Source organism: Micropterus dolomieu, linkage group LG23 (assembly GCF_021292245.1).
Source record: "Micropterus dolomieu isolate WLL.071019.BEF.003 ecotype Adirondacks linkage group LG23, ASM2129224v1, whole genome shotgun sequence".
Taxonomy (NCBI): domain Eukaryota; kingdom Metazoa; phylum Chordata; class Actinopteri; order Centrarchiformes; family Centrarchidae; genus Micropterus; species Micropterus dolomieu.
In genome coordinates this window covers 23,646,086-23,672,158 of record NC_060172.1, presented here as the reverse complement: position 1 = coordinate 23,672,158, position 26,073 = coordinate 23,646,086, and the positions used below count along the sequence as shown (strand labels likewise).

Genomic DNA, 26,073 nt, shown 5'->3' with positions numbered 1-26,073 from the left:
TGGCTCAGCCAGTGAGGCAGGCAGCGGCTCGGCTCAGACTGAAGCAGACAAAGGCGAAGGGAGAGACGGCGTGCCGCTATCCTGCAGCATCGACTCACAAATTCACACACACACTCCCCCACGCACCCACTCCCTTCACTCCGCAAGCAGCGACGCAGGTGAGTCCGCTACCGGGTGGGATTATCCACAGACATTACTGATTAAAGGCAAATTAAATTGGGCTGGTTTAAATTTGGAGTGGGCAAGTTGAGATGACATTGTAGGTGTTTCTGTTTTGAGGAAATTATTTAAGGCTTTTCAGATGTGCGTTTGAGCAGGTGGATTGTGAGTAGGTGTGCGCACACCCAACACCCCCCTCCTTTTTTTTCCTAAAGGAAAAACTTGCTTTTTGTGCCGCTGTTTGTCTGCCATGTGGCTGCACACATCCATCATACATGAGAAGTGCAGTATCATGAAACTTTCTTCTTCCTTTTGTGACTGTGATGTAAAACTAGCTCTGCGTGGCGTTGGTGTTTTCTAGATAGATAGCCTACTGCCTGTAGATCAGCTTTAAAGAAGATGACTGGAGAGTCATAATGTAGGGCTGGTTTTTCAGGAGTGTGTAGTCACCGGGGTGTTGTGTGGGTGGCTCAGGCAGGAACACAGAACCAGTCAAAGATAACAATGATACCGCGCAGTACTGCAGTGCTGCTTAATGCTCAGAGCAGGTTTTAATTTGCGAGGATGCATGTGTTTACTGGGGCTGCTATTTATTGTTAAAAGACTGAACCATGAGAAGAGAAAAAGCCTACTCATGATGTAAAACTAGATGGCATGTAGTTTAACACTAAAAAGCTTTAATTGACTGAGAGAAAAATCAGTGCACCATTATTGCCTCCATTGAGAAGATGGCCTTTCTGGACTCATGCTGGATAATAAGCTGGCTGCTCCTCCAACAAGGAGCAGCAGCAGCAGTGATAGTGATGTCATTCTGAAGGCAGGCACCCCTTTTTGAGACAATGGACTGTCCTAGTTGATGCTCCTCTGGGGAAGGGTCACTGTTAGCATTGCCCATTAGTGCGGCAGATGGGCTTGAAACCTGGCCTTTGTCAGCTGAGGAGCTTCGGTGATTCCACAGAAGTCCCACCCCTATCAGAGTCCCTGTCATAAAACCCAGGTCAGCAGCACAGCCAGGGGTTAGCAGGGGATTGGAGGGCCCCACCAATGGATGGGTGGCGGCAGCATGTTTCCTTCTGTTTTATTTTAATGGTCACCGTTTGTCCATGTGGTCCCCTACCATTTTTGCACCATGTAGGGCATTGAAGTGTGCAGGACAATGCAGGAATACAACTTGTTAAAGATTCAGTGAGCAAAGAGAATTGTTAGACTTGAATTCAGTGGTTCGAAGATTTTTAATGTCAAATATTCATTAGAAGTAGAACTGCATGATAGGTTTGACATCAATAGGTCGATTAAATATCAGAAAATAGTGAGAAGTGTCCAAGGTGACCTCTCCACATGTCTTGTGTTGTCTGACCAACAGTCCACAACCTAAAGATATTCACATTTTGCATTGATATAAAACAGAGAAAAGCAACAAATCCTCCCATTGGAAAAGCTGGACCAAAGCTGTTTGGGATTTTGCACAAAATGGTGTAAACTCGACAAATTAAACATCACCAAGAGGGGAAAAAGGTGACTACACTGCATATCCTAAACGATATGCAGTGTATGTGGTGTTAACAAGCCACTCAGAGATGAGATGTGTTCAAAGACCAGTGACCTCCATAGTCAATATTATCAAGTCTTAATACTTGCTAATTAAACAAGTGACATGCATGACATGACATATTTGCCTTATTCTGACATTTCGAGGTTTTCTATGGTTCAGTGGATTTATTTGTAATACTAGAGAAACTACTCCAGCAAACTACTTAAGCTACTTACTTAAAGAACAGTATATTGAAAATGAAAATATATTAGAGGAGCAGGACTTTTGTTGTTTAATTGGCAAAAGTTCCTCTTTTATGTGGGTGGGTGTTTTTCATGGGTGTGCATCATGTTCAGTTTGAAAGCAAATGGTTCAGTGAGTTTTTGTGGCTTTAAGAACTGTGTTGTGGTCATCAGGTGTCAGATTAAGAGGAAGAGACAGTCCATTCAGTAGCATAAGTGCTTTACTGTTTACTGGCTGAACAGATGCATCGTTTGCATAATTTCCAAGAAACAGGAAGAGCTGGGTCTCCTGTAACATTCAAATCCCTACTATTTTAGATTAAAAAACAGGGTTAACATTGTCTTTCAAATGATGAAAGTTTCAACTAAGCTTCAAATCCAGGTGTAATGCTGTGAAACCTAAAATTTCAGTAGAAGTGCACTGATAACACTAAAATTCACTTACTGTAACACTTTCTCCACTTAAATATTAAACACTGCTCTGAGAATACATTATTTTTACTAAACAGTGTGGATCTACCAGTGTACAGTATCACAAGACTTTGACCTCTGATCTTTTACACATAACTTGGTTTCAAATCCCCAAAAATATACAATGGAATACCCATACTCAAGATGTTGGAATACTAATAATATTGATTAATGGTATTCCAACATCAACAACAAGTACTACAATTTCAATTTACCTGTATCACCCAAACCTAGTATGGGTTGTTCTGCCACCTCTTTTTCTGTTTTTCAACACCTTTACTGTTTTTTTCCCCCCACATACACCTCACTAAATGCATTTTTATTACACAGGACACAATGGCAGCATATTAACTGCTGGACATATGAACAACAGCAAAGACAAATGCTGCCTCTAATGTGACGAAAACCACATCCTGGCCTGAGTCAGACATATAGCGTTTAATACTGTGTCTCTGTTGGATCCTGGAGATGTTGGGGCTTAATTGATTTCAGATGTCTAAACCCATAATCAACAAGTTATCAAATGTTCTATCAAAGGATAATTTTAGCACTCTACCTTGTAGCCTAAATGGGCACTAGTCTTAACTGTTACACCGCATTGCCAAGCAAATTAATTCCTGCAGTTTAACCATTTATTTGTAAATACATAAAATACATCAAGGCCTGCATATGTAACCCCTGCTCCAAAAATTATTTAATTATTTATTCTCCTTATGAAAGTAACACCAGTGATTGTCCGACCAATGAGAATTTGGTTATACAAGATCATATCGACCAACTGACCAGGTTGGTGTCAGCCCTAAGGACATTAAATATGCCCCATATTGTACTTTAGCAAAATTGGATCAGACATCGGACTGTAATGTTACACTAAGCAAGAAATTTCACCTTAATTCATGAATTGTAGATTTTGCTCCACAGCAGTGTGGGTCCAAGCCATTTATGGATTCATTATGGCTCAGTGTTGAAAAAGCAACAATAATTCCACCTTTTAACATGCTGTTTCTTCAGTTAAAAAAATTATAGCCCTAAAATGTTTTGTGATCTTTTGAATGATACCCAGTTAACATGTGCCATTTAGTCAGTCTGTTAGCCATCTTAATCTCATCCCTGTATAATCCTTTTTTTACATGCCTAAATCTACATCATTAGAATTTCCTGATTAAGCCAAAACTCTAGCTTTAAGGTTATTTAAACATAACATTCAAAGGATTTATCTGGTTTGACATTAGAAGTCCTTGTTAAAAATGTGCCACTGTCACAGTGTATCAAATCTGCAGAAGATGGAACGCTCACTAGATCCCTTGGAAAGATTAATTTTAATATTAAAGATATTTTAATAACTAAATGGTTGAGGCACCATAATATTCAGAATCAGTACAATTGTAGTTCAAGAACTCAAACCCTATCCTGAAGGTTATCTGGGATTTGTTCTGATACTACAGGTTTCACAAGCTAAATCATGAACTTAAATAATAAACTTACACAATGTTACTTGAAGTGGTCAGGATGTGTCACTGTTTGAGGCAAGACAATCAAAACCAGTACTTTAGTCTCACTAAATTGTGTCCACCTATATGCAGATGAAACCATTACCATCATTGCAATTTGAATTGAATTTGTAGAATTCAGTTTGTAACGTCCTGATCACAGATGTTAAATATCTCTGCTTTTAAAATGCAATTAAGTGAAAATGCATGTGTGGAAAACGAAATACTCATAGTGAATAATAAGTGACAAATGTTTGGGTGACTGTGTAGAAATGTTCTGGAGATTAATATGGATAATCAGACTTTGTTTGGTTAATTGATCTCTGCCTTTTAAAACAAGCCAAAATAGTAAATCACAATGTTGTATTAATATTATTACTTTGATATGTTACATACGTTGTTTTCCTTCCTTTCTTAGACTCTTCGGAGCTGGTCACCACAGCCACACATCTGTCACAGCCATCACAACTTTCAGCCAACATGGAGCTAGACTTTGGACATTTTGACGAGCGAGACAAGGCATCCCGCACCCCACGGGGTGGGCGCATGAATGGACTTCCCAGCCCTACCCACAGCGCCCACTGCAGCTTCTACCGCACACGCACTCTGCAGGCCCTCACCAATGAAAAGAAAGCCAAAAAGGTGCGCTTCTACCGCAACGGAGATCGCTACTTCAAGGGCATCGTGTATGCTGTGGCCAACGATCGATTTCGCACCTTTGACTCGCTGCTGGCTGACCTCACACGCTCACTCTCTGACCACATCAACTTGCCACAGGGTGTCCGCTTCATCTTCACTATTGATGGCTCACGCAAGATCTCAACCTTGGATGAGCTAGAGGAAGGTAAGCATATTTAGTAGGACTGTATATGATATTATGCTTCTCCTTTCTGAGATAAGGTATCATTTGGATAATTTTTTCTTTATTCCACAGTAGGGCTGCTGTTGTCAGATCAATTTGAGACATTATAGGTCACCATGTTAAAGGTGATCTGCAGTTTCAAGTCCGTTTCTGTGCTGAGAAGATTTAGAAGCATAACAGTTCTGAGATTAGGTTTTATCTTTTCAGTCTAGACTCCTGTAATCTCTTCATATGATGTATCGACTTCTAATCTGAATGGTTGCTTTGGACATGTGACATGGTCTACTCCCAACTCTTTGCACATTGTACATTTTGTTAGGCTATTAAGTTCTTTAAAATGTTTTAAAAAATGTTTCTTATTATGTGTGTCCTTAATGCAAAGCAGTATTTTCTCTCAAAGACAAAACAAATATGAGATTTTTTTCAAAAGTCATATTTCAGTGAAACCTTTGCCTAGATGCGGCAACATAAAGATCTTAAGTGCATGGGGTGTTTAATGAAGATACAGTAAGATTACAAAGTAATTTTTATTAAAATATTTTTTCAAGATAATACTTGTCACTGTACAAAACTATACCCTGGCAAATCCTCATTCATTTTCATCCAACAATCAAGAATAATTTCAAGACCCCACCAGACATCCTTGTCCGCTTGCTGACACAACATTACTTTATGAGATTCTTCTAAAGAAGTGGGACGAGGTGGACAGGGTGATCTTGGGGTAAAGCTTGAAGCTAAATTGCAGCTTAATTTGTTCAAAATGAGATGATCATCTGTTTCTTCAGTTGCTTATGGAAGATGGTAGTAGTGTATGTCTGTGTGGTGAGAGCAGTAAAGAAGGGGCAGCGTGGTGGGGGGCATTTCATTGTGCTTCCTCTTGTGGGATATAATTAATTGCTCAATCCTCTCTGCACTGTGTAATCCTGTTTTGTGCCTTTTGTCTTTGCCGTAATTTCTCCACATTTGGCCTAATTGTTGCCTTCTGGATACCCCTTTTGTCAAAATTGCTGCATTTTGTCTTTACTTTGACTCCTCTCCCTGCCTTAGCAAGAACAACACAATCTACTGTAGACTGTAGGATGATAATGACAGTGACATTGGAAGATTATTTAGAGAACTGGAAGAAGGATGGGATAGTCTGGGGAAAGTACATTTGCAATGAGGCTGTTGAATATTTTCACTTCTTGACTTTTATCTTTTAAACAAAGAATGCCTAGTCCTTATGTGACTGAAGTCCTCCTATAATGTCCAACAAGGAAGTCAGTCAGTCTACAACAGGCTATATCTGGAAGGATGGTTGTTATAATGTAAATCTAACCAAGCCTGGGATGCGTGTTTTAAACTCAAAACACAGTGAATCTTTTAATAAGCGAAGATGTGTCTCTACTGTATAGCTATTACTGTCAGTGTGTGCTGTAAAGCAGGTATTGTTGACTGATCTGTGCGGTGATCTCATGGGAGAACGTTCACAGAACACCAGACAAGGCATGCAATTGCGAGCTACAGCACAATACAATAGTGTAATAAAAATTAACATGAAAATCTTAGCTCCTTCCTCAAGATGATTTTGTAGATTACCGCCAATATTTTTTCAAATATTTTTACAGAAACAACACACATTTTCCCAATTAATCTAATTGGTATCTAACCAACCAGATACTGTAATTTTGGTCTTTAGACATCCAATCCTGAAACTTCTGCCATTCTCTTAATACAATAGGGATGAATGGCATTTAGTTTGTGGTGATCCAAGGATCAAAAATAAAATTTGGAAAATGTCAATAGCAACCTGTCTCTACAGAAACAATCTGGTTACAGCCTAGCTGTATACAGTTTCTATCCTCAAAACTTGCACAAACAAAACTGACGCCATCTGCAGTTTGTGCTATTTTGTCATTTTTAAGTTATGGCATTAGATTAATGTTTAATGAAATCAAAGATGTGAAGACTGAGTTTCCCCCACTGGTCTTGATATCTCAATTTGAGTTACTGCAGGTTCAAATGTTTCTGAGTAGATGCCCCTGGGACTCTCAGGTGAATTGAATAGCTGAGTGTGGTACAACACAGTAACCCAATTTTTCTTTCACATGACAGGGGAAAGCTATGTTTGTGCATCAGAGAACTTCTACAAGAAGGTTGACTACACAAAGAATGTCAACCCCAACTGGTCCGTGAATGTAAAGGCCTCAGCGAGCCAGAAGAACATGCAGTCCTTAGCTGCCAAGGCAGCTGGCGAGTCCAGAGAGACCAAGGACTTTGTTCGACCCAAGCTTGTGACGGTGATGCGCAGCGGCGTGAAGCCACGCAAGGCTGTGCGTGTCCTGCTCAATAAGAAAACTGCACATTCCTTCGAGCAGGTTCTCACCGACATCACAGAGGCCATTAAACTTGAAAGTGGCGTGGTCAAGAGGATCTACACGCTTGACGGCAAGCAGGTATGTTTAGCCATTTCCTAGCTTACATCATGCTTTCCGGTAAAGACAATGGCATGTGCTGCTGCAAACCAAAGTTCATTGCTTCATGATATGCATATGAAAAACTCCCAATGTACCAAGCTGCCAATAGCTCTTTCTGTCTGCATTTGTTTAAAAGATAAGGCCCTCTGTTCAATAAATAACTGGAATAAAGGTGGCACAGTAGAGCATGTAAGCAAAGCTACACAATAGCTAAATACGTGGTCAGGATTGAGGACAGTTCATCATTCATACATCCACCCACACCCAGCCAGGTATCAGGATCAAAGGATAGCAGGAAACGAAATTATTTGCTTGAAATGCAAAAAATCACATTGCATGTTCGGTGGTTTCATTTAATGTCATTTACTTTCAAAATGGACACAGTAGGTAGAGGACAATGTTATTGTCCGCTCCCACCCGTATTCCATGAGAACCTCGAACTTCCATGAGAACAACCTGTGTACACAGTGACCATCATTGTCTGCCGTCTTTATTCTGACTTTCAGTCTGAGGCAACATATTTTCCTGTCTTGTGGTCAGGTCATTAGTGTCCTGTCCACCAGCCTTTGTTGTGGAGTTAGTATTTAGACCATTTGTACTTTGAGTTGATCTGCCATTGAAAAGCTCAAAAGTCCTGGGAAGTTCTTTCTTCCACCTATCATGGTAGTGTACAAAGAGCCAAGCCCTGTATTGTTGTTTGATTATTTTGTCCCTATTTTTGTTCTATTTTGGATGGTGCATTCTGGTATATTAGTAAAACGGTAAGGATATGGATTTATAAAAATCTTGATGTTAACATATGTAAAGGTTTTTGTGTAACTAATGTCAGCCAGGATACTGAAGGTTGTAAACTTACTCTGGCAACTCAGAATCCTCAATGTTACGTCTCTTGTGTGCACGAATATTTGTGGAAAATGAAAAATCCCATGCAGAGAGGATTCAAGTTGGATATGGCTGGTAGAATATATAGCTCTTTTAATTTGTTTTAGTTGGGTTCGGAGTAAAACATTTGTGGAAGAGAATGATCAGCTTCCTGTCATCACAGAGGCCTAAAGACAGTCCATCTATTAAAGACGCTGGCACATCTGAATCCAGACTTTTCTTGTGTCACGTGATAGAAGCCCCAGAATGCAGGGCAGAGTGTCTTTAGTAACCTTGACTATTCTCTGGTTTCAGTTAAGGGGCCCTTCAGTGTTGTAGCCAAACTGAATTCAGGGCACTGGAATCCCCACGAGAAGACCATGCAGAAAAAAACACTAGTTTCCACTGGCTGGCTGTGGGCAGTAAAAACTTGCATTGACATCAGACCTGTATTTTAATATACAAAGATTATGAGATTAAAGGTAATGCAGCGTCAAACAAACATTATTTATTTCAATATTGAAACACACATCCTAATATGCATTTGGTTTATGGCTGGTCTACCCCACTTAGCTAGTTAGTAGTGCTCCCTAACTTTCTTACCTGCTAAATTCAATCATCAGTATCCATTTTTATTTCAGAGATTTCTAGATAATCACATAACTTTCTATTTGACTCTCTGCCTTCTGCCCAGTTAAGTTAGGTTACCATTTCCCCACATAGATGGCAAATGGCGCCAATCAAGCTGTAGCCACAGGGCTTGCATAAAGGCAAGAAAAGCTTTCACAATTAGATTGAACATTGTGGAAGAAGTCATTAGAAAATTGTCTTGGCAACAGTCCCATAAGTTGTACATCAAATTCATACTACTTTTGTATAGGCTAGTAAAAGTTTACCATGAAGATTGACAGAATACATACTGAATAGAACTAATATGTAGAGTGGATTTGGGACACAGCTGTAATTTCTACTTAAAAAGCACAAGAATGGCGAAATCCATATGTGGCACACAACATGCTTTAAATTTGCCTAAAAGTCACTCCCTGGGGAAGGCTATTGTTTTCTCAACACACTGGCAAAGCTAAAAGGACATCATGATTTATTCATGTTCATGCTTTACTGGGGCAGTGTTGAGGGACAGCCACAGCCACCATGCAGGGTCACCCACCTGGAAGCCTGTGGAAAGGTCTGTGAGATGGATGGTCTACTATATGCTTTATATAAAGATGTGAGGTACTTTTATAAAGTAATAAATAAAATGTGAGTTACTGCAGTAACAAAAAAGACTGGATTAGGTCATGTATATATTTCTGTGCTGTAGTAGAATGACCTTTTTTATTACAAAAGCATTCAACAACCATGAAGAAATGTATCTTGCAGATAAAGACAGGTACTGATCTATTGATCCTTTCAAAACTCACACCCTCAAATATATATTTGACTTTACAGATCAAATCCCGGTGCTTTCCAGACTGTTGTGAATCGCAGTTAATTAACAAAGGCGGGAATGTGGAGCGAGCGTAAAAGCATGTGTGGATATGAACATGGACATCTGTTCCTCAGTCCTCTCTTTGATATGGTTAAATGTTTGCTAATTCTCCTGTGGGGACCTTTTCCCTGTATTATTCATTACAGATGGACTGGGGATCGTGTCCTGCTGTGCTCCTTTAGGTGTTGTACTTCTTCATGTTTTTACTCTGTATTAATAAAGCCTGAATCACATGTAGCTTGGAGGAGGGGAGGTGCACTGAAATGATAGATGGGGGAATTTGATTTTAATGCTCTCTCCCCAGGGGTGCAGTCTGGCTGCCCAAGGTCTTATACGGGTTTTCCTACAGAAACACTTGCTAAGATGTTTGGATATAGTAATCAAATGATCGTGTTTTTTATCTTTTGTGGTTGGCCTGTGGTTAGGCTTGGTTCCTCTTCTTATTGCTAAGGATGATTTTGCCATGCATGTTTAATGATGATGTGTTTCCACAAAATGAATTTAATAGCCACCATATGGGAGCTATCCCAATCTGAGCATATTGATTCTGTTGTCATTGCTGTAGATATAGATTAATTATTCCATGATTAGTGTCCGTTGACTTGTGCCAGGGACTCCCAGTTTCATTGCGTTGCAAAGAAATGTGAGAAATGCTGCACACATTATTGCAGTGTCTTTGTGTGGAGAGGCACACTGCAGCTGCTCTGTGGTGGAGGTGATATGGTAGAAGCAATATTGATGCAGTGCCCGCCCCTCCCTGACTCTGCGCCGATCCTCCTCTTCCCATTCCATTGCGATAGCTGCTGGGACCGGTTGCTAGGAGACCACATCCCAGGCACAAAGAGAGCCCAGCTGGTGTGGACTGGTCTGTCAGATACCACATCCTGTAGTGGGTGTGAGAGTTTACTATCAATGCAAGCCTTTGGTTAAAAAATGTGTTTTTTTATTTTTTTTTTATTTAAATTTTTTTAACCTGTGTATACATAATTGGGTGAGAGTTGGAAACATGATGGGCTTATGGCGTGTGCATGTATATTTTTATGGATCAGTTTAGGATAAAAGGTGATTCGGGGTGTGGTTTTTTTCTTTCTTTTTTTTTTTTTTTTTTTTAGCATTTTTGACTACTTTTCACACTCGATGTTCCTCTTTACTTTGGTGCTATGTAGACAGCCTTCCCTCCTCTCTTTGTCAGTGTTGTGAACAAAATCACTCCCATTTTTCCCCTCAAATGCTGGTGCTATTCACTTCAGTCGGGAAGGGTGGGGCCAGTGGATTCAGGAGTAATTTTCCATTCTAAGAGCAAATTAGGATAATTTTATTTTTTTGCTGATGGGTAATAATTATTCCCCTAAAAAGAAAAAAAAAGCATATTGCTTGATTTGCTCTCACTGCTTCTAAAGGCTACATTAAATCAGAGAGTTTATTTAATTGCTGGCAGCCATTTTGTATTCATTCCTTTTTGATAGAGGTGTCTGCAAAGGAGAATAGTTCTGACTTGCCAAATCCATGTTGAAGTTGCATTGTGTTGCTGTGCAATTTTACAGTCTGCAGCATTGCAGAGGGCTCTTCAGCGGATTTGAGTGCCCATTATTCTGACCCAGTTTAGAGTTAAGGTTGTAATTGAAGTTTTTTTAAAAAATTGATTTGTCAACAAAGAGCCACAGAAGAAAAGAAATGGATGCTTAAGGCACAAGGTCACACTGTTATTGTCAGAGAACAAAAGATTCCAATTTGCTTTAAAAGTTAATAACTCCTGCTAAGCAGTTGTTCATTGAATAGAATATGGATACAGGCATGGGGCATCAGGACTTCTTAACGACTAAAATACATCCAGTAATAGGGATGAAAAGCCTGCTTTTCTGTGGTTATCAGTGCTCTTGCAGTCTGCCTGCTCTTTGCCATGCTGCAGAAGCAGTTGTCATGGCAATAAGCTCCGCTGTGATGGATTCAGTTTGTGACAATGGTTGTAATACGCTGAGTGTGCTCTTTACATTGGGTCTTACCTTCTTGCTCTCTGTTCCTCACCCATCAGCACAGCTCACTGCAGCCACCCCACCCCCCCCTCCCAACACACACACACACACACACACACACACACACACACACACACACACACACACACTGTTATACCAGGACAGACAGTCGGACACAGAGGGGCGCGGTCCCCAAGATGAAGCAGCTCAAGCAAGCGTGGGAGTCTACATGCGTCCTCTGTGCTCCTCACAGCTCGTGCAGGAACGGGGGCACGAGGACCACATCAACAAGTGAGCATGACCTGGGGGGAAAGATGAGGAAGCGCAATTTAATAATGCTAAGGCCACATCAGTCAGCCAAATGGAAAGCCTACTTCCTCGGGGTTAGGGAGGGGTGGGGTTAAAACAACATCAGGCCCCAGCTGCTCCCCATGACTGTGCAGATATTGTTGCCTATCTGGCTCATCTGTGCTCCAAATGCATCCGGAGCACCTACAGTAGCACACAGACACTGTGCCAGTCCACCAAGGTCACAGACGGGTCAGAAAAACAACTCACAATAATAATCATCATCATTGACTGGGACAAATCACTGCATAGAGATTTGCAGATCGATGAAATATTGTCTTTCTTTATACTTTGATCGACTGGATTTGATTTATGTCCTATATTATGTTCATCAGCTGAGCTGATGCTGCAAAAGCAGACAACCTGAGATGATTTTAAAGCTATTGTCTGTGAAACACTCCAGTTGATATGGACAAAATGGAGACCCAGTGTATACTTTGGAGGAATATTCCACTCAATGCAGAGGCACTAATATTGATCAGGTCTCTGTGTCTACAGTGAAGGAAATGGTGTGGGAGTTTTCTCATGGGTTGCAAAGCAAGGTCTTTACTGGCTGTTTTTCAGCCTGATCTTTTTTTTATACTTCACCTCTCTCACATAGCTCAGTAATCCTAAGACTGCAAATAAAACACTGATATTTGTTTTTCCCTTTATGTTTAGATAAATACTCTACCTTTTTAAACTCATGTCATCCCCAGAGTCATATCCTCTACTAACACAAAGAGAGCACAGCAAAATAGAAAATACTGCAGTGTACTCCCTTGCAAAGCCACTGTCTTAATTTTATGACTTTTTCCAGCTGATTTGTACGGAGGCAGAAGGAAACCTTCATAAACAGATCTAAGAATGCTCCTCTATTCTGTCTTTACTGAGCATTTGTCTGAGTCGTTAATGCCAGTAGGACGTCCTCGCAGTTCATCAGAAGTACTGATTAGATGAGCAACACAGGTCGCGACAGAGAATCAAAACGGTATAATGCAACATTAAATAGCTTTACATGTGCTCAGAGATCAATTAACATGGCTGTGTGGAGTATGAGAATGAGACAGCTACTGGAACTGGAGAATCATCAGTCGTTCACTCCTTATTGCTCTAACTATTGTGCTGAAAGGATGAGCTGAAGACAAGCAGCTGCTTGTAGAAGACAAAAGATGCATGTGCTCCGTTTGGATATGTTTCCTGTTGCCTCACACAAAAGCTTTGGCAAGGAACTGCTGTGCGACCATTATTGACCTAAGATCTCGAATTATTTTTGTTTTAATAGGTTGGCATTGGTTGTTTTAAACAATTTGAGATGCACCTGAATTACACTGATTGCCTTCACAAGAATATATATTAGACCGAACACTTTAAGGCACTGTTTAGCCCGGATTATTTTTCAAACTGGTTGTGGTACTACAAATGCTGTCCCGATAAGACTTTTCAGATTCATAGTGAAATATTACCTTACTGCAAGCAGAGGAGGGGGATATCGGTTATTTGTTTTGCTGTTATTTACAACATGCATGAATGTTTTTTGATACTGGAGAAAATTTGTATCGTATGGTGCATTTATTATATTGTGATGCTATTGGTTGTGGTGTCTCAAATAGCTTGCTACCTTGTGTTTGGATGAATGAATCATATATAAAAGGTGAAACATCACATCAGAGGTATTTCCTAGATGTGTTCTAGAACAAAATACTGAAATGCAAAAACTTCTCATTAAGCATGACTGAGAGAAACTATAGAAACTGCACTAACTTGTGGCCCAATCTCTTCTCAACAGGAAGTTCAGAATTATAGAGCCCTTAATTTCTGTATTTGCCTCTTGACCACCATAACTTAATGAAATGTCTGCGGCCTGTGGACCATTGGCCAGTCAGGCTAAAGGAACTCTGAATAATTCAGTTGCTGTAGTTTGTGGATCCCTGCATAGCTTCTGGTGGTGTTGGTGGTTTTCGGGGGGTCATGTGGTCCTGACAGCTGGTGAGGCAGAGATTAGGGATGGGCTTGATGGGACAGAGGGTGGTGGGCACCTGGAGTCTGGAAGGAGCCAGTTCTTCAGAAAACCCCACCTGACTTCTTCCAGTAAAAACAAATGGATATATACACACGGACTCTGATGTCATACTATCCAGTATGACAGGCCTTTTAGATTGTCTTTAGGTTGAATGACGACATGTCCTTGCAGTTGTTTCTCCTCTTCTCTTTTGCCAGGTGGGTTGCATTGATGCAGTTGGCTGACCTTTTCAAATTGCAAGAGGATGCTGCTTCTTTACCCACATCCAAATGTCCCCAAGCTGGCCTGCCCTTCCCTCACTGCAGCAATGTTTCAAAGGGACTCTGACATTTTAAATTTGATTTGATCCCATGCAAAGCAGAGCGGTTTTTCACAACATTCCTATCAACTGTAGACGGATGTTAGGCCAAAATTCACCAAGTTTTACAGTAACTATTAACGCATGATGCGGGGGGGACAAATGACTTAATCAAAAGGTAGTGCACATGCTGGCCAGGTTTTAGTGATTGATTGTCTGCGGGACATTTGATGCACACTGTACATGAATTATTTGTGGGCTTAATGATGCAAAGAGACCTGGTCAAAGATCTACACTGTAACGGCACAGATAATGTTGATCTTAGTGATCCCTGTAGGGAATAGGATTAGTAGAATTGCTTAGAAGGATTCAATGGTTTTTGTTTTGTTGTTGTTTATTTTCACCCTGCTTTTAGATTTTTATTTTTTTTTTTCTGAGTCATTGCAGTTGAAAGTATAAGTGTCATTTTTGGATTCATCTACCAACAATATTGGTTCCTTTGCAAAAATCAAAATTTTAAAGTTGAAATGGCACATAACATCTTTTGGTATTTATATAGAATCTCCTCTTAGATTGGTGAGTGGACCGACTGCGCAGTCAGAAAAGGACAGAATCTTCATTTTGAATGGAGATTCTGTAAAGAGAGATTAAGTTTGGAGTCTGTTGGATAAACACTTTATCCTTTATAATCAGCTCTGTTCTTAAAGCTATTAAAACATGGACTAGCCTCTACCCTCCTGCCCCATTCCAACCCATTTCCATCTCTTCTCCACCCACTGGCCTTAGGGGGAAAAAGAGCACCTCTTATGCTTAACTGTCAGGTGCCCTTGTGCAACACAAGAGTTTAATCTAATGAAAGTAACATTTATCTAATCTCTTGATAATGAACACAAGAAAACCCAGATTTGCAGACTGTAAATTAGCACTGGCTGAAAAGCCAATTAGATTTTGATCCCCGGAGTCAAAGTGCCATCTCGTACCTCACCAGGGATCTGCTTGGCCTGTATCCTGGGAATCTTGTGGGACACAGAGATGGTACAGCTGTTGGATGCCTCGCCAGCGAGTCGTCACCACCACACACTTTTTTAGCTTGTCTAACAGGATAGAGAATCAACATGGCAGCTGCCTGGGTGGGGTGTTCCCAAATTATCTGCAGCTCATAGTTTGGATGTGTATCACAAAGGAAACCATGATGCATCTTGGCAAATGTCCCAATACAGGGTAATCTTTCAGGCCATGGACCTCAACGAGCCCAGCAGAGAGTGTCAGTGACTCTTGTGTTTTCAGACAGTTGGCACCAAATTTAGCCCAGTGAATAAAGCCAGAATGAGTTTTCTGTAGTTCACTTGTATGTCTTAATCCAATAATTCAAGTGAAAAAGAACAAATTTCAACTGGTGTCGAAAAGCAAACAAAAGGAAAATGAGGTTGAGATGCTTTGTAGCAAATCTCATATGCGTCGGGGGAGGAACAAAAACAACCAAAGGGAAACACAGCTTTTAGCTTGAATGGCTTTAATAGGCGTGCCTGAGCTGGTAAGGGGGCCTGTATAATGGAGAGCAGAGGAGAAGGTGTGGCCCAAAGACATCTGTCCACTAAGGCCATATTGTGTCAACAGCTGCTCTAGAGTAAAAAGACCCAGGGGAAGGAAGTTGAATCATTTAAACATTATAGCAAAGGTGTAACATTATACTCTGTTTGGGCTGTTTTGTGCTGTGCATGTGTGTGTTTTGATATTGCACCTACTGTAGCCAAAGGCATGTTAACATGACAAGTAAAACACAAAGGTGGCCTTCTACACTCTGAGGCTGTCTAAATCCTTTAGCTGACAGACGAGGAAGACCTTACTTTTACTGTCACTAGGCTGTGTGTGTGTGTGTGTGTGTGTGTGTCTATCAATCATATTTGTGGTTTTTAGTGAAATATCTCAAACTATGAACTGTCATTAAATTTGATCCAAACATTCATGTTCCCCTTAGGATAGGTTAAGTTATAACTTTGGTAATATAATGTCATGATCAGGCCAAAATTATATAGTATAGCCTCAGCTGTACTTGATTTTATTGCTAATTTATAATTGTTGGCATGCTAAGATGGTGAATATGGTAAACATTATACATGCTTATTAGCATAATCATAGTGAGCATGTTGGCATGATGTTGTTAGCATGTAGCTCAAAGCCTCAGAGCCACTAGTGTGTGCGTCTTAGTCTTATCATGATACCAGCTGATTCCAGATTAAGGGTCTCAAGTTTTCTGGCTTCTTGCTTCACAGGTTACCTGCCTTCAAGATTTCTTTGGTGATGACGATGTCTTCATTGCATGTGGACCTGAGAAATTCCGCTACGCCCAGGATGACTTCTCTCTGGATGATAACGGTGAGCGTAAGTCTGGATAGGCCAGTAGCTGTATATTTGCTGTACATGCAGCATTTTATTTTATCAGCCATGACGCTGAACAGTTCATCAGCTTTGTGCAACATTATTGTAAAACCATGGTAAACTCATTATGCAGCATTATTGACCTAAATACAGTAAAACATAGTAGCTGTGAAAAGATTAATGAAACTCATATGAGCAAACACCCACAAATATGTCCATATACATTAAAACACACTTTGTACAGCTTTTGCACTGTTTGTCTGCATTTAATTTAAACAAGTCTGTTACATTGTATATACAACAGCAGTTACTGGAAGGCATCCAGTGGAATTTATATTTTGCACTTTGAATTTGAGGTATCTCACTAGTGCTTTTATTGAGTCACTGAAAGTGCAAATCGTACAGCAAGTGAAATGTATACATTGTTATGGTTTTGTCATGAGATTTAAATTGGTGCTGTTGCAGAGGGTTAGGTTTCCTGTATTGCTGTGAAATCCCATCTGTTTTGTAAACATAATATTGTGAGATGAACCTGATAAGATACAGAAGGACACTTGCGCAATTAACATTCAGTTGAACATAATGTTCCTGGTATACGTGTGTGTGTGTGTGTGTGTGTGTGTGTGAGAGGGAAAGATCCATGTAGAGTGAGAGCTAAGTAGTTCACTGGGTGTCATTTGATATACCAGTGTCCATTAGGGACTCTTTAGACTTCTCATAATGGATTTGTTCTGTAAAAGATGTTAACATACAAAGCTCTGTGCTTGTTTATATTGAGGAGAAAATTATGTATGTGAGAGGGAGGCATGGAAAGAGATGGAGTCAAGAGGGAAGTCTGTTATCGGCAGCCAGCAGCAGGGGTAGGAAAAGGTAGAGAAGAAGAGGAGCCATTAATCTGTCCGGTGACAGGTTTAGGCCAGCTGATCTGTTGGTGCTGATACTGCTGAGAAGTCGAGGAGAGAAAATGTAAAACCAGTCCTCTCACAGAGTCTCTCTGCTCCCCACAGACCGAAAAACCCTATTTTTAACAACCCACTTCCACCTGATGTCCCCTCCTCGAAACATTCAGTATCTTTTCTCTCTAAAAGTCTCTTAATCTTAACTCTGCAATCAACGAAGGGCTGATTTGTCATTATGTTCCCGTCATCCCTTCTCCTCCCCTCAGTTCCTTCTCAAATCTTGGTAGGATGGAGATGCCAGTTAATTTCTAATGATCTGGGTCCTTTCCTTTCCTCACCCCCTAACACAGATCACTCTGGATGATTTATAATCAAATCATTTTTTTTTGGAAGGCAGTTATCCTTCCAAAGATGACAAATAATAATCGCCTTTGATTCTATATATGCAAACATCAGACACACATGCAAAGAAATGTTCCCTCTATACTTTTGTCTGGGCTGGAGATGGACTGAATCTATGCTTCTCTTTTCAACTACTCATGCAGTTATTGCTTTTTATGCTTGGTTTGGCAGGATAAAAATAGATTTAAATCCCTTGTGGTTATTTTTCACACTCATGTTTAAAGAAGGTCTATGCAGATGGACATGCAGACAGAGGGGATCGCACGCGTACCTGCAGCTCTTGTTTATGCAGCGAGGGAATCGGTGTAGATGGACTAAAGGCTATTTTGAGACCACTGAGTAGACCAGACAAGCTGCCAGTCTGAAGCATTGTCAAAGGCACGGTGGCACACCTTGCAAACAATAGCACGTGAGTGTAAGTCTGTATCTAGCAGTGTGTGAAGGTTAAGCGAGAGAAGACAGACATGGTGCGATCCCGGGAGACGGAGGGAGGACAGATAGTATAATTAGCATCAAAAGTAGAAGAGAGGAGGGAGGGGGAGGAAAGAGAGAGCCTGACAGTACAGAGTGGAAGATGCAGAGGGAGGAGTAGCAATGTCTGGAGTCTGTCTACCCTGATTAATACAGTGACCCAGAATATACTGCATACATTTCGATATGATTTCCATAACCACACTGCTATGCATTTACATGAATTCACAAGCAACGGATACCACGCTTGAAAAACAGCCAGTAAATCCAGGTGTAAAAACATGGCAATCGAACTAGTTTGGGGCTGGGTATTCATTTGGTTGGGATTATGGGGTCTATTTAACTATTATAATAATAATAACCACATATTAAAGTCTAGAGTCCTACCAACCTACTGCTAATTGTCTTGCTTCAGCAGGTTTAACACCAAAAAATACCCCAAAGCGCATCAAAATAATCCATTTGTGTTGACAGATCTGTGCACAATGTGGCCTTCACTGTCCATTAGAAAAGGTTTTGTGCTTCTGGTGTGAAATTCTTGATAGTACAGGTGGAGTTGTTTCGTCATCCATGTTGTAGCTATTTTTTGCTTTAGTCCAGCGTATTTCTGTCTTCCTTATCATACTTGTGCTGTGGGCCTGCAAGAAACTGGGTGTTCCATGCATTGTGTGTTGTTAGAACCCATAATACTTGGACAAAAGGGAAACAACAGTGTCATCAGGAAGTTATAGCCATTTAGCATTTGATTTGCAAATTTAGGTAAATAGACTGACACACAACGCAATTTGGAAAAATGAGGCAAGCTACAAAGTTAAAGGGCTGTGTGTAGAGTCAAATTAATATAATAATGATATAAGAAAATTATAATTTACTTCCTGTCAATTCACAGCAGCTGCCTTGCTGACTAGTGTGTGTGTGTGGGGGGGGCAATTGTAAGTCACTTTGGATAAAAGCGTCAGCTAAATGAATAAATGTGTATGTGTTCTTGTGCACCAAGGCTGTGATCAGGCCAGAGCATTGAATGCTTCACCATTTCTTCTACATTTTATTTCCATCAATCAAAATTTCACCATGCAGCCACTCATTATCTAGCCATGTGGTGTCTGGGCAGAGCTTGGGCTATTTTTGTTGTATTATTTTTAAATTCATTTCAGACTTTCTGATTAACTTTAAACTAATTTTGGACAGAACTGCCCCATTCAGTTTCGGGGGAAAAAGTAATTATTTCTCTCTCCTCTTTCCACAGAATGCAGGGTGATGAAGGGACCCAATAAAGCTCCTCAGCGTGGTTCTGCAAAGAGTCCTGGTCCAATCAGGCGCAGCAAGTCTCCTGCTGAATCAAGTGAGCCCATTATCTCCCCTACACTGTAGCACATCCCTGTTTTAAAGTACAGCAGAAACTGACCTCGCCTTGTTGCAATATGACAGCAGAGGGACAAAGTGATCAGCTTCTGGGGTTGTGTTGCAAGACACAAAACCCCAATCAGATCTAGCGGTGCTGACCTTGACCTTTGACCTTAATCCGAAGGGATTAAGGTCGAAGGGATCAATAGTGTGTGATGGAAGATTGTTAGAAATACATCTATACATGCTTGCATCCAATATGCACATTTCAGAATCAGAATTATTTCCAAGTAGGTTTACACACGGAAATTGCTTTGGTATATTGGTGCATAACAATAAACATAGTAAGTGGAAAATATAAAGAAAGATGAAAGATTTTTTATTTAAAAATATGTATGCATGTTTACCAGGGAATGTGCAAAAGTTCACAGTATGAAGTTTAAAGAGGTACTTATAAGATAATACATTTTTGTAATTTATTTTATAATTTGCATTTTTGGTGTCTGGAATTTGATAAAAGGCAGATAAGGAGTTAAAATCCTGGTTCCTCTGTGTTGCCTGGTTGTGCTTTGAGAGCTGGACTGTTTGTACTGGGGGGTCCAGCATCAGCTCCTTAATCTCACTGGAACACCTCCATAAAATCCCTCTAATACTTGAGATTGGGGACAGTAAAAACCCAGCCTTTGTTTGTTTTACTGAATCTGATGAGATTTAGTTTAGTGTTGCCAATGCAGATTCTTCTTTTTAAAAGCCATGAATAAAACATGAAAAGTAAACAAAGACAGTATAAACAGCTGAAAGCTGTTTGTTTGACAATCAGGAATTTTAACGTTTAATAATATCCAGGAGGCAATAGAACATAATAGCTTGAATCTTTCATGTTAACAAAAGCTTTTAACACTTGGAAACAGTCCTCTAACTCTTTGTTTCACTGCTTTCTGAGTTTGTATAGCTGCACCATTAGTCGGCTGAACAGTTGGTGCCATGAAATCTGATTGGCTGCAGGCTTGAGGAAAAACAAGCTGTTTTCTTTTGACAGCTTTCGTGTAAACTACAAACACTGAAGAAAAACAAATCACTCCTAAAAATATGGAATCAGTCATAACCTATTCAAATTATTTAAGTGTTAGAATTTAATTCTACTGATTATAGCTTTATACCGTGATGGCATACCCACATAGAAGTTTTGCTATGTCTTCTTAAAGCCTGTTGAAAGATGAGCAAGTGACCGCGTGTCTCCAACAGTGGAAAGTCAGAGTGGGTGAGTTGTTCAATCCCCTGCAGGAAAAATGAGTTGATGCTGAGTTGGCCGTGTCAGGCAGTGTAGTCCACACTTCATGTTTCACACCATTTACACAATAGGTGGTGGGGGCGTTGGGATCTCCAGCCCTGCGGGTTCCCTCAGTCCTTCAGCAGTGTTGAATATTTTATTGATCACTGATTGGGGGTGGGTGTCTGGCCTTAAAGACAGCAGATTGCAGGTTGGCGGACATGTTGGGGAGGCAGTAAACTCATGAGCATTAACCACCTCTGTAATACCCGAGAGGTCAGCAGGGTGGTAATGGGGGTCATAGCAGAGGGAACGTATGTGACTTGCCTATGTTAACTGGGATTACTACTTGTAATAATGGTGATGAGTGTTTTCAATTATTCAAAAAGTGTTTACCAGAATCTTCTCTACCAGAAGAATAGGATTTCTCCTCATTTTCTTTTTTTGGGTCTGCAAGGATGAAAGGTTACATTTTAGTATGTGCATATTATTCTTCTCCTCATGCTCCTATTGCTGTGAGGCTAAAATAAATCTTTTTTAGATCTTATATATTTTTCAGTGACTTAACATAAGCCATAAAAATAAAAGAACCGTATAAAGACAAGTGTATTTATCCATTTAGTGCATTGTTCAGTTAAACATTTCCTGGCATGTAGGATACCCTATACAGGAAAAGAAAAAATGAATGGAAGCACCATTTTATATCTGAGAGATCTGGTCTGATTCAGGGATTAATCTGTGTATCTTGTATTTTTGAAATTGTACGTAGCTAAAGCACTTTACTGTGAAATTATAATTGAACAAGAAAAATTATAAACGTTGCCATCTGTCTCAAGGCTTCTCGTGCCTCTGATTGGTTGATAGCTGGTATGGAGCCTCTTATTGGCCAACAGCTCAACAATAAGTGTGCATGTGCTTCTCCATCAGGTTGTAATAAGTCTAAAAAATGTCTAATTTACAGAGCAGTTAGCCTACTTACCAGCACTCTCTTCAGCCTGGGGCATCTAAAAAAGAACTTGTATTAGGGTGCATTGGGTTTGAGGAGTTGAATGCACTGAAAGTGTGTTTGGCATGGTCCTGGGACCGAAGCCCACAAAGAAACAGTGATCTTCAGTTTAACATAACCACACTGGAATTCGTTTTCTACAGAGGATGACTACATCTCTCAAATGTAGAAATCCAGAGACAAAACCTGAACTGTGGGGGCAACCTTGCTGTTTATAGACAAAAGGTAACTCTGCCTCTGCTACAGCTGAATGTTTGGTCGCTAAATAAAACAGCTGCACTCTCTATTCAGTATGTGTGGGAGAGCTGCTCATGTTTAGATATACTGATTTTAAGATTCCAAGATAACAGGACGTGTGTTTTCAGGATTGTCCATTTTGAAAGTGTTTAAAGTCTGTTTATCTGGAGAGGTTAAATGATGCCAGTGGCATTAAGTTGGTTAACAGTGAAGCTTTATCTGCAGTGTATTTTCACCACTCACTGGCTCAAATTTACACTGGCCATCTGGCTCATAGTCTTCAGAATTCTTTTCATCTCTTTATAGACAAAAAACTCTTTTAAACCACTTAACCAACACAACTACATCACATCACACCGCTCTTAGACATAAACACAATGTTCCACACAGAGGGAATCCTAGCAACGTGGCTGGACGCAGAGCGAGTGAATAAAATGCCATCTAACAAACTGAGAGCTTGTCAGCCACCTAAACCTGGACCAACGGTGTCCCTCTGCGCTGTAGCCAAATGAGGCCACAGTTCAGGAATGACTTTTCTCCAGAGCCAAGGAAAGAGGTTCAGGTCTCTATTGCACACTTTCTAATCCACACTACTATTGGACTCTATTTTTTTTTTTTTTTTTCCTCCCCTCCTCCTCCCTTATCCCTCCCTCTTTCCCTCTCCTCGCCGCTGATGTCTGGGCTCTCGCAGCCAACGGGACGGGCTCCAGCAGCCAGCTCTCCACCCCGATTTCCAAGCATTCCCCCACCTCCAGCCCCAACAGTCCAGGCCTCAATAACAAGCAGAAGGTACCCGGAACTCCTCCCTCTCCTGACCTGTCATTTTTCACTTTTGTCTCACGACCCATCATTTTTTGCTCCAAACTGTGAATTTACGCATGTGATTTTGCTCCTGTGTTTGCAGGATCTCTACCTACCCTTATCTCTGGATGATGACGATTCTCTCGGCGAATCGATGTAGACTCTCCTGCAACCTGCCTCCTTTTTGGCCTGAAACAGAGAAGTTTTTATACCTCTGCTGCTTTCCACCTTCACTCACAGTGCCACCTGTTGTCGAGGAGAACCGCTCTTTGTCTCTTTTTAAGGCCTTAGCCACCAGGGCTATGACACCATTTGCTGCTTGAGAATTACAAAAACCTTTTTCAGTTTCGACCACATTATAACGATCAACTCACTAATGTTAACATGTATGTTTCTGTGTTGAGGTTAGGCACTGTTCCTCAAAAGGGCACACAGTTCACTGACCAGCAGATCTCACGGTGTTAAAATTTCACTTTGGTCTCACACATTTTGTTAAAGGATGCACTCTGACTTCAATATTTCAGTCACAGAATTCCAAGCAGCAAATGGACATTTTTAGGGGAGTTAGTCAGAGCTGACTCAACTTTTGTATCACTTGTATTCGTGACGTTCCTCCATGTCCTCCTGTCTTTCTGCCCTACGGTTAAAGGTATGAAAGGTAATGGTTCCTTGTCAGAGGAAATCTGCAAAGCCAGATAAAGTCCTTCTAACCCGCTGTAAATACTGTGTATAGCTACCCATCATAACATCTCTGCTCAGTGTCCATTGCTGTGCTTCCATAACTTCACTACAATGTCTGTCTAACATTTGCTCAACATGATACAGGGTATGGTCAAAGTAAAAGAAGAACCAAAATGAAGTCCCACCACAGAGGGTGAGGATGTGTGGGATGCAGGTCCTGACTGAAGAGGATTATTGGTCCGAAGCCAACACCTCCTTAATGAGAATCCATTTTTTCAACTGACTATAAATGTACGAGAGATTTTAAAACAGTCTTTAAAATGACACATTCAAACCACTATAACCATGGAGGCCTCAAAATCCTTATGTTGGCTGTAATTGGCATCCATCTTGTCTAATCAGGCACAAGGAAATGACCATGTAAGAAAAAGCATCCCGCACAGCCCTCAGTGAAGTCTTTATATGGGTGTTTCATCTATTTTGACCCTCTACATAGACCGTAGGCTATACATGGTATATACCCTCTGTGTTTTAGATTTTCACAAACTGCAGTGCATGATATTGATGAATGATTATGAAACTTTGGGGGGAAAAAAGTTGATTTGAAGGACCTAAAGGTACATAAAAACAACCAAAGGATTAGGCCCTTTTTTCCCATAAAAGCCAAAACATTCACTATACAGTTTTCATTGACCAGGTCTAAATAATTCCCTTTTAAGCCGGTTTATCACTTAACACAACTAGTGGTGACGTTTTATCGTAAAATGTGTGAAATTCAAAGATAGATAAATAAATAAATAAATAAATAAATAAAGGTCTCAAAGCCAAAGTATGATTTTTAGACCAAGAATTATAGAAAGGGGAAAATATGTAATGTTTATCAGTTGTAAAATTCTTTTAATATTCTGGAGGAAGCACACCTGGAGATTTATGCATGTTACTTTTAATGCATCAAAATAATGTCAAGATGAAATCAAGCTCATCTGAAGCAATTAGTTTTATCGGGGCACTAAAAAGTAGTGGGCTTTCTCGTATTTTGCATGGCTCATCATAGTTCTCAGAATACAGGGGAGATTAATAACGCAACGGTTGTCTAAATCTATGTGTGGGTTTTAAATTTTTATAAAGTGTATTAATTTATATCAAGGGTACTTGTCTAGGATATTTGTTTGTGGGTTTTTTTTCAAATTTTAACTTGCTCACATGAGCTCTAAACACTAGTACTTTTTTTCAAGCCTCTGTGTGCAACTTTCTATGGCCATATTTAGTTTTTCTATTGTCACGATTTGCATCGTATGTCTTACTAATCTACTGAAAAGGGTTTTCTCAGATTTCTGCAGGGAATCAAGCCTGAGAATCGCTGAATTGGACAACACTGAAGCACAAAGCAGGGAGCTACTTATTTATCACAGCAACAGACACATTACTGTCTACTTGCCAGCATTACGATGCGTGACCATAATTCATTTCTCTATTGGAAAAAAAAATAAATAAAAAGTGCTGCACATGTATAGTAGCATCCTTTTAGATTAATATCTATGCATTCGGATTCAAGAATAGTTACACATCTGTGTTTTTTTTTTTTTTTTGTTTTTTTGTGTGTGTAGGAATTGCCTTTTTATACCCAATAGCGTAAAAATAAATGAACTAAAACTGAATTTTCCATGCAGTTCTTTGTCATGATGTGATCGTCTGAAAGTTGTATGTCTTAGGAGTGATCCGGTGTCCACCCTCTGGATAAGCTTTGAATAGCTGTTTTCATCAGCCACTTAATGCTCAAGACAAACAATCACAACCCTATCTGGTGCTTTCTCCTGCAGGGAGTGCTGTCACACCAGCACAAAAGCTAATAATATCAGCTAATCCAACAGCAGGGACACCTCACTATACCTGCCATTTTGTACAAAAACCCCATTTGTTGTCATTTCTCAAACCATCGGTTCTGTATAACCTTACATGCTAATAATGTTGTTTGATTTATTTTTTTTTCTACAGCTTATTGCAGTGCTACAGCATATAAAACATTAACAGAAAATGTTGGTTGTCTTGTGTTACCTGGCCCGCCACCATGTAAGATGGATGGTGTGAATTCATCACCTACAGTGGTGCCTTTTTTTTAGATTACAGTCTTTTGATAAAAAAAATAAAGTAAATGGAACATTAAAGGCTTGTTCTTTTGTTAACAGCTGTTTGTTACAGGACACTTTATCATGGTGTAAATACGCTCCCTTCCTGTTCTCTTTCATATGTATGCCTTTCTGATCGAATGAATGACTTTTTCTTTCTTGGAAATTTACAATGTCCTTTTTAGTGGTATTCTGCAATGTCACGGTGGCTTGTTTCAGTGCTTCATTCAATGTATTAACCGGTATCCTTTTGCAATTAAAACAGTTGTATTTCA

The 26,073-nt window shown here is 40.1% G+C and overlaps 1 protein-coding gene across 2 annotated transcripts; it reads left to right on the top strand.

Annotated features, from left to right (window-relative positions):
* On the top strand, positions 1-26,073 carry LOC123963637 (neuronal migration protein doublecortin-like). 2 transcript variants are annotated; one of them, XM_046040625.1, is made up of 7 exons: positions 1-158; positions 4,312-4,737; positions 6,850-7,190; positions 16,456-16,558; positions 19,580-19,675; positions 22,882-22,979; positions 23,095-26,073. In XM_046040625.1, exons 2-7 carry the CDS (start codon positions 4,374-4,376, stop codon positions 23,149-23,151), a joined length of 1,059 nt encoding a protein of 352 aa, XP_045896581.1. In that variant the 5' UTR covers positions 1-158; positions 4,312-4,373; the 3' UTR covers positions 23,152-26,073. The 2 variants fall into 2 exon arrangements, with proteins under 2 accessions (XP_045896581.1, XP_045896580.1); XM_046040624.1 differs by having other exon boundaries at positions 16,456-16,564.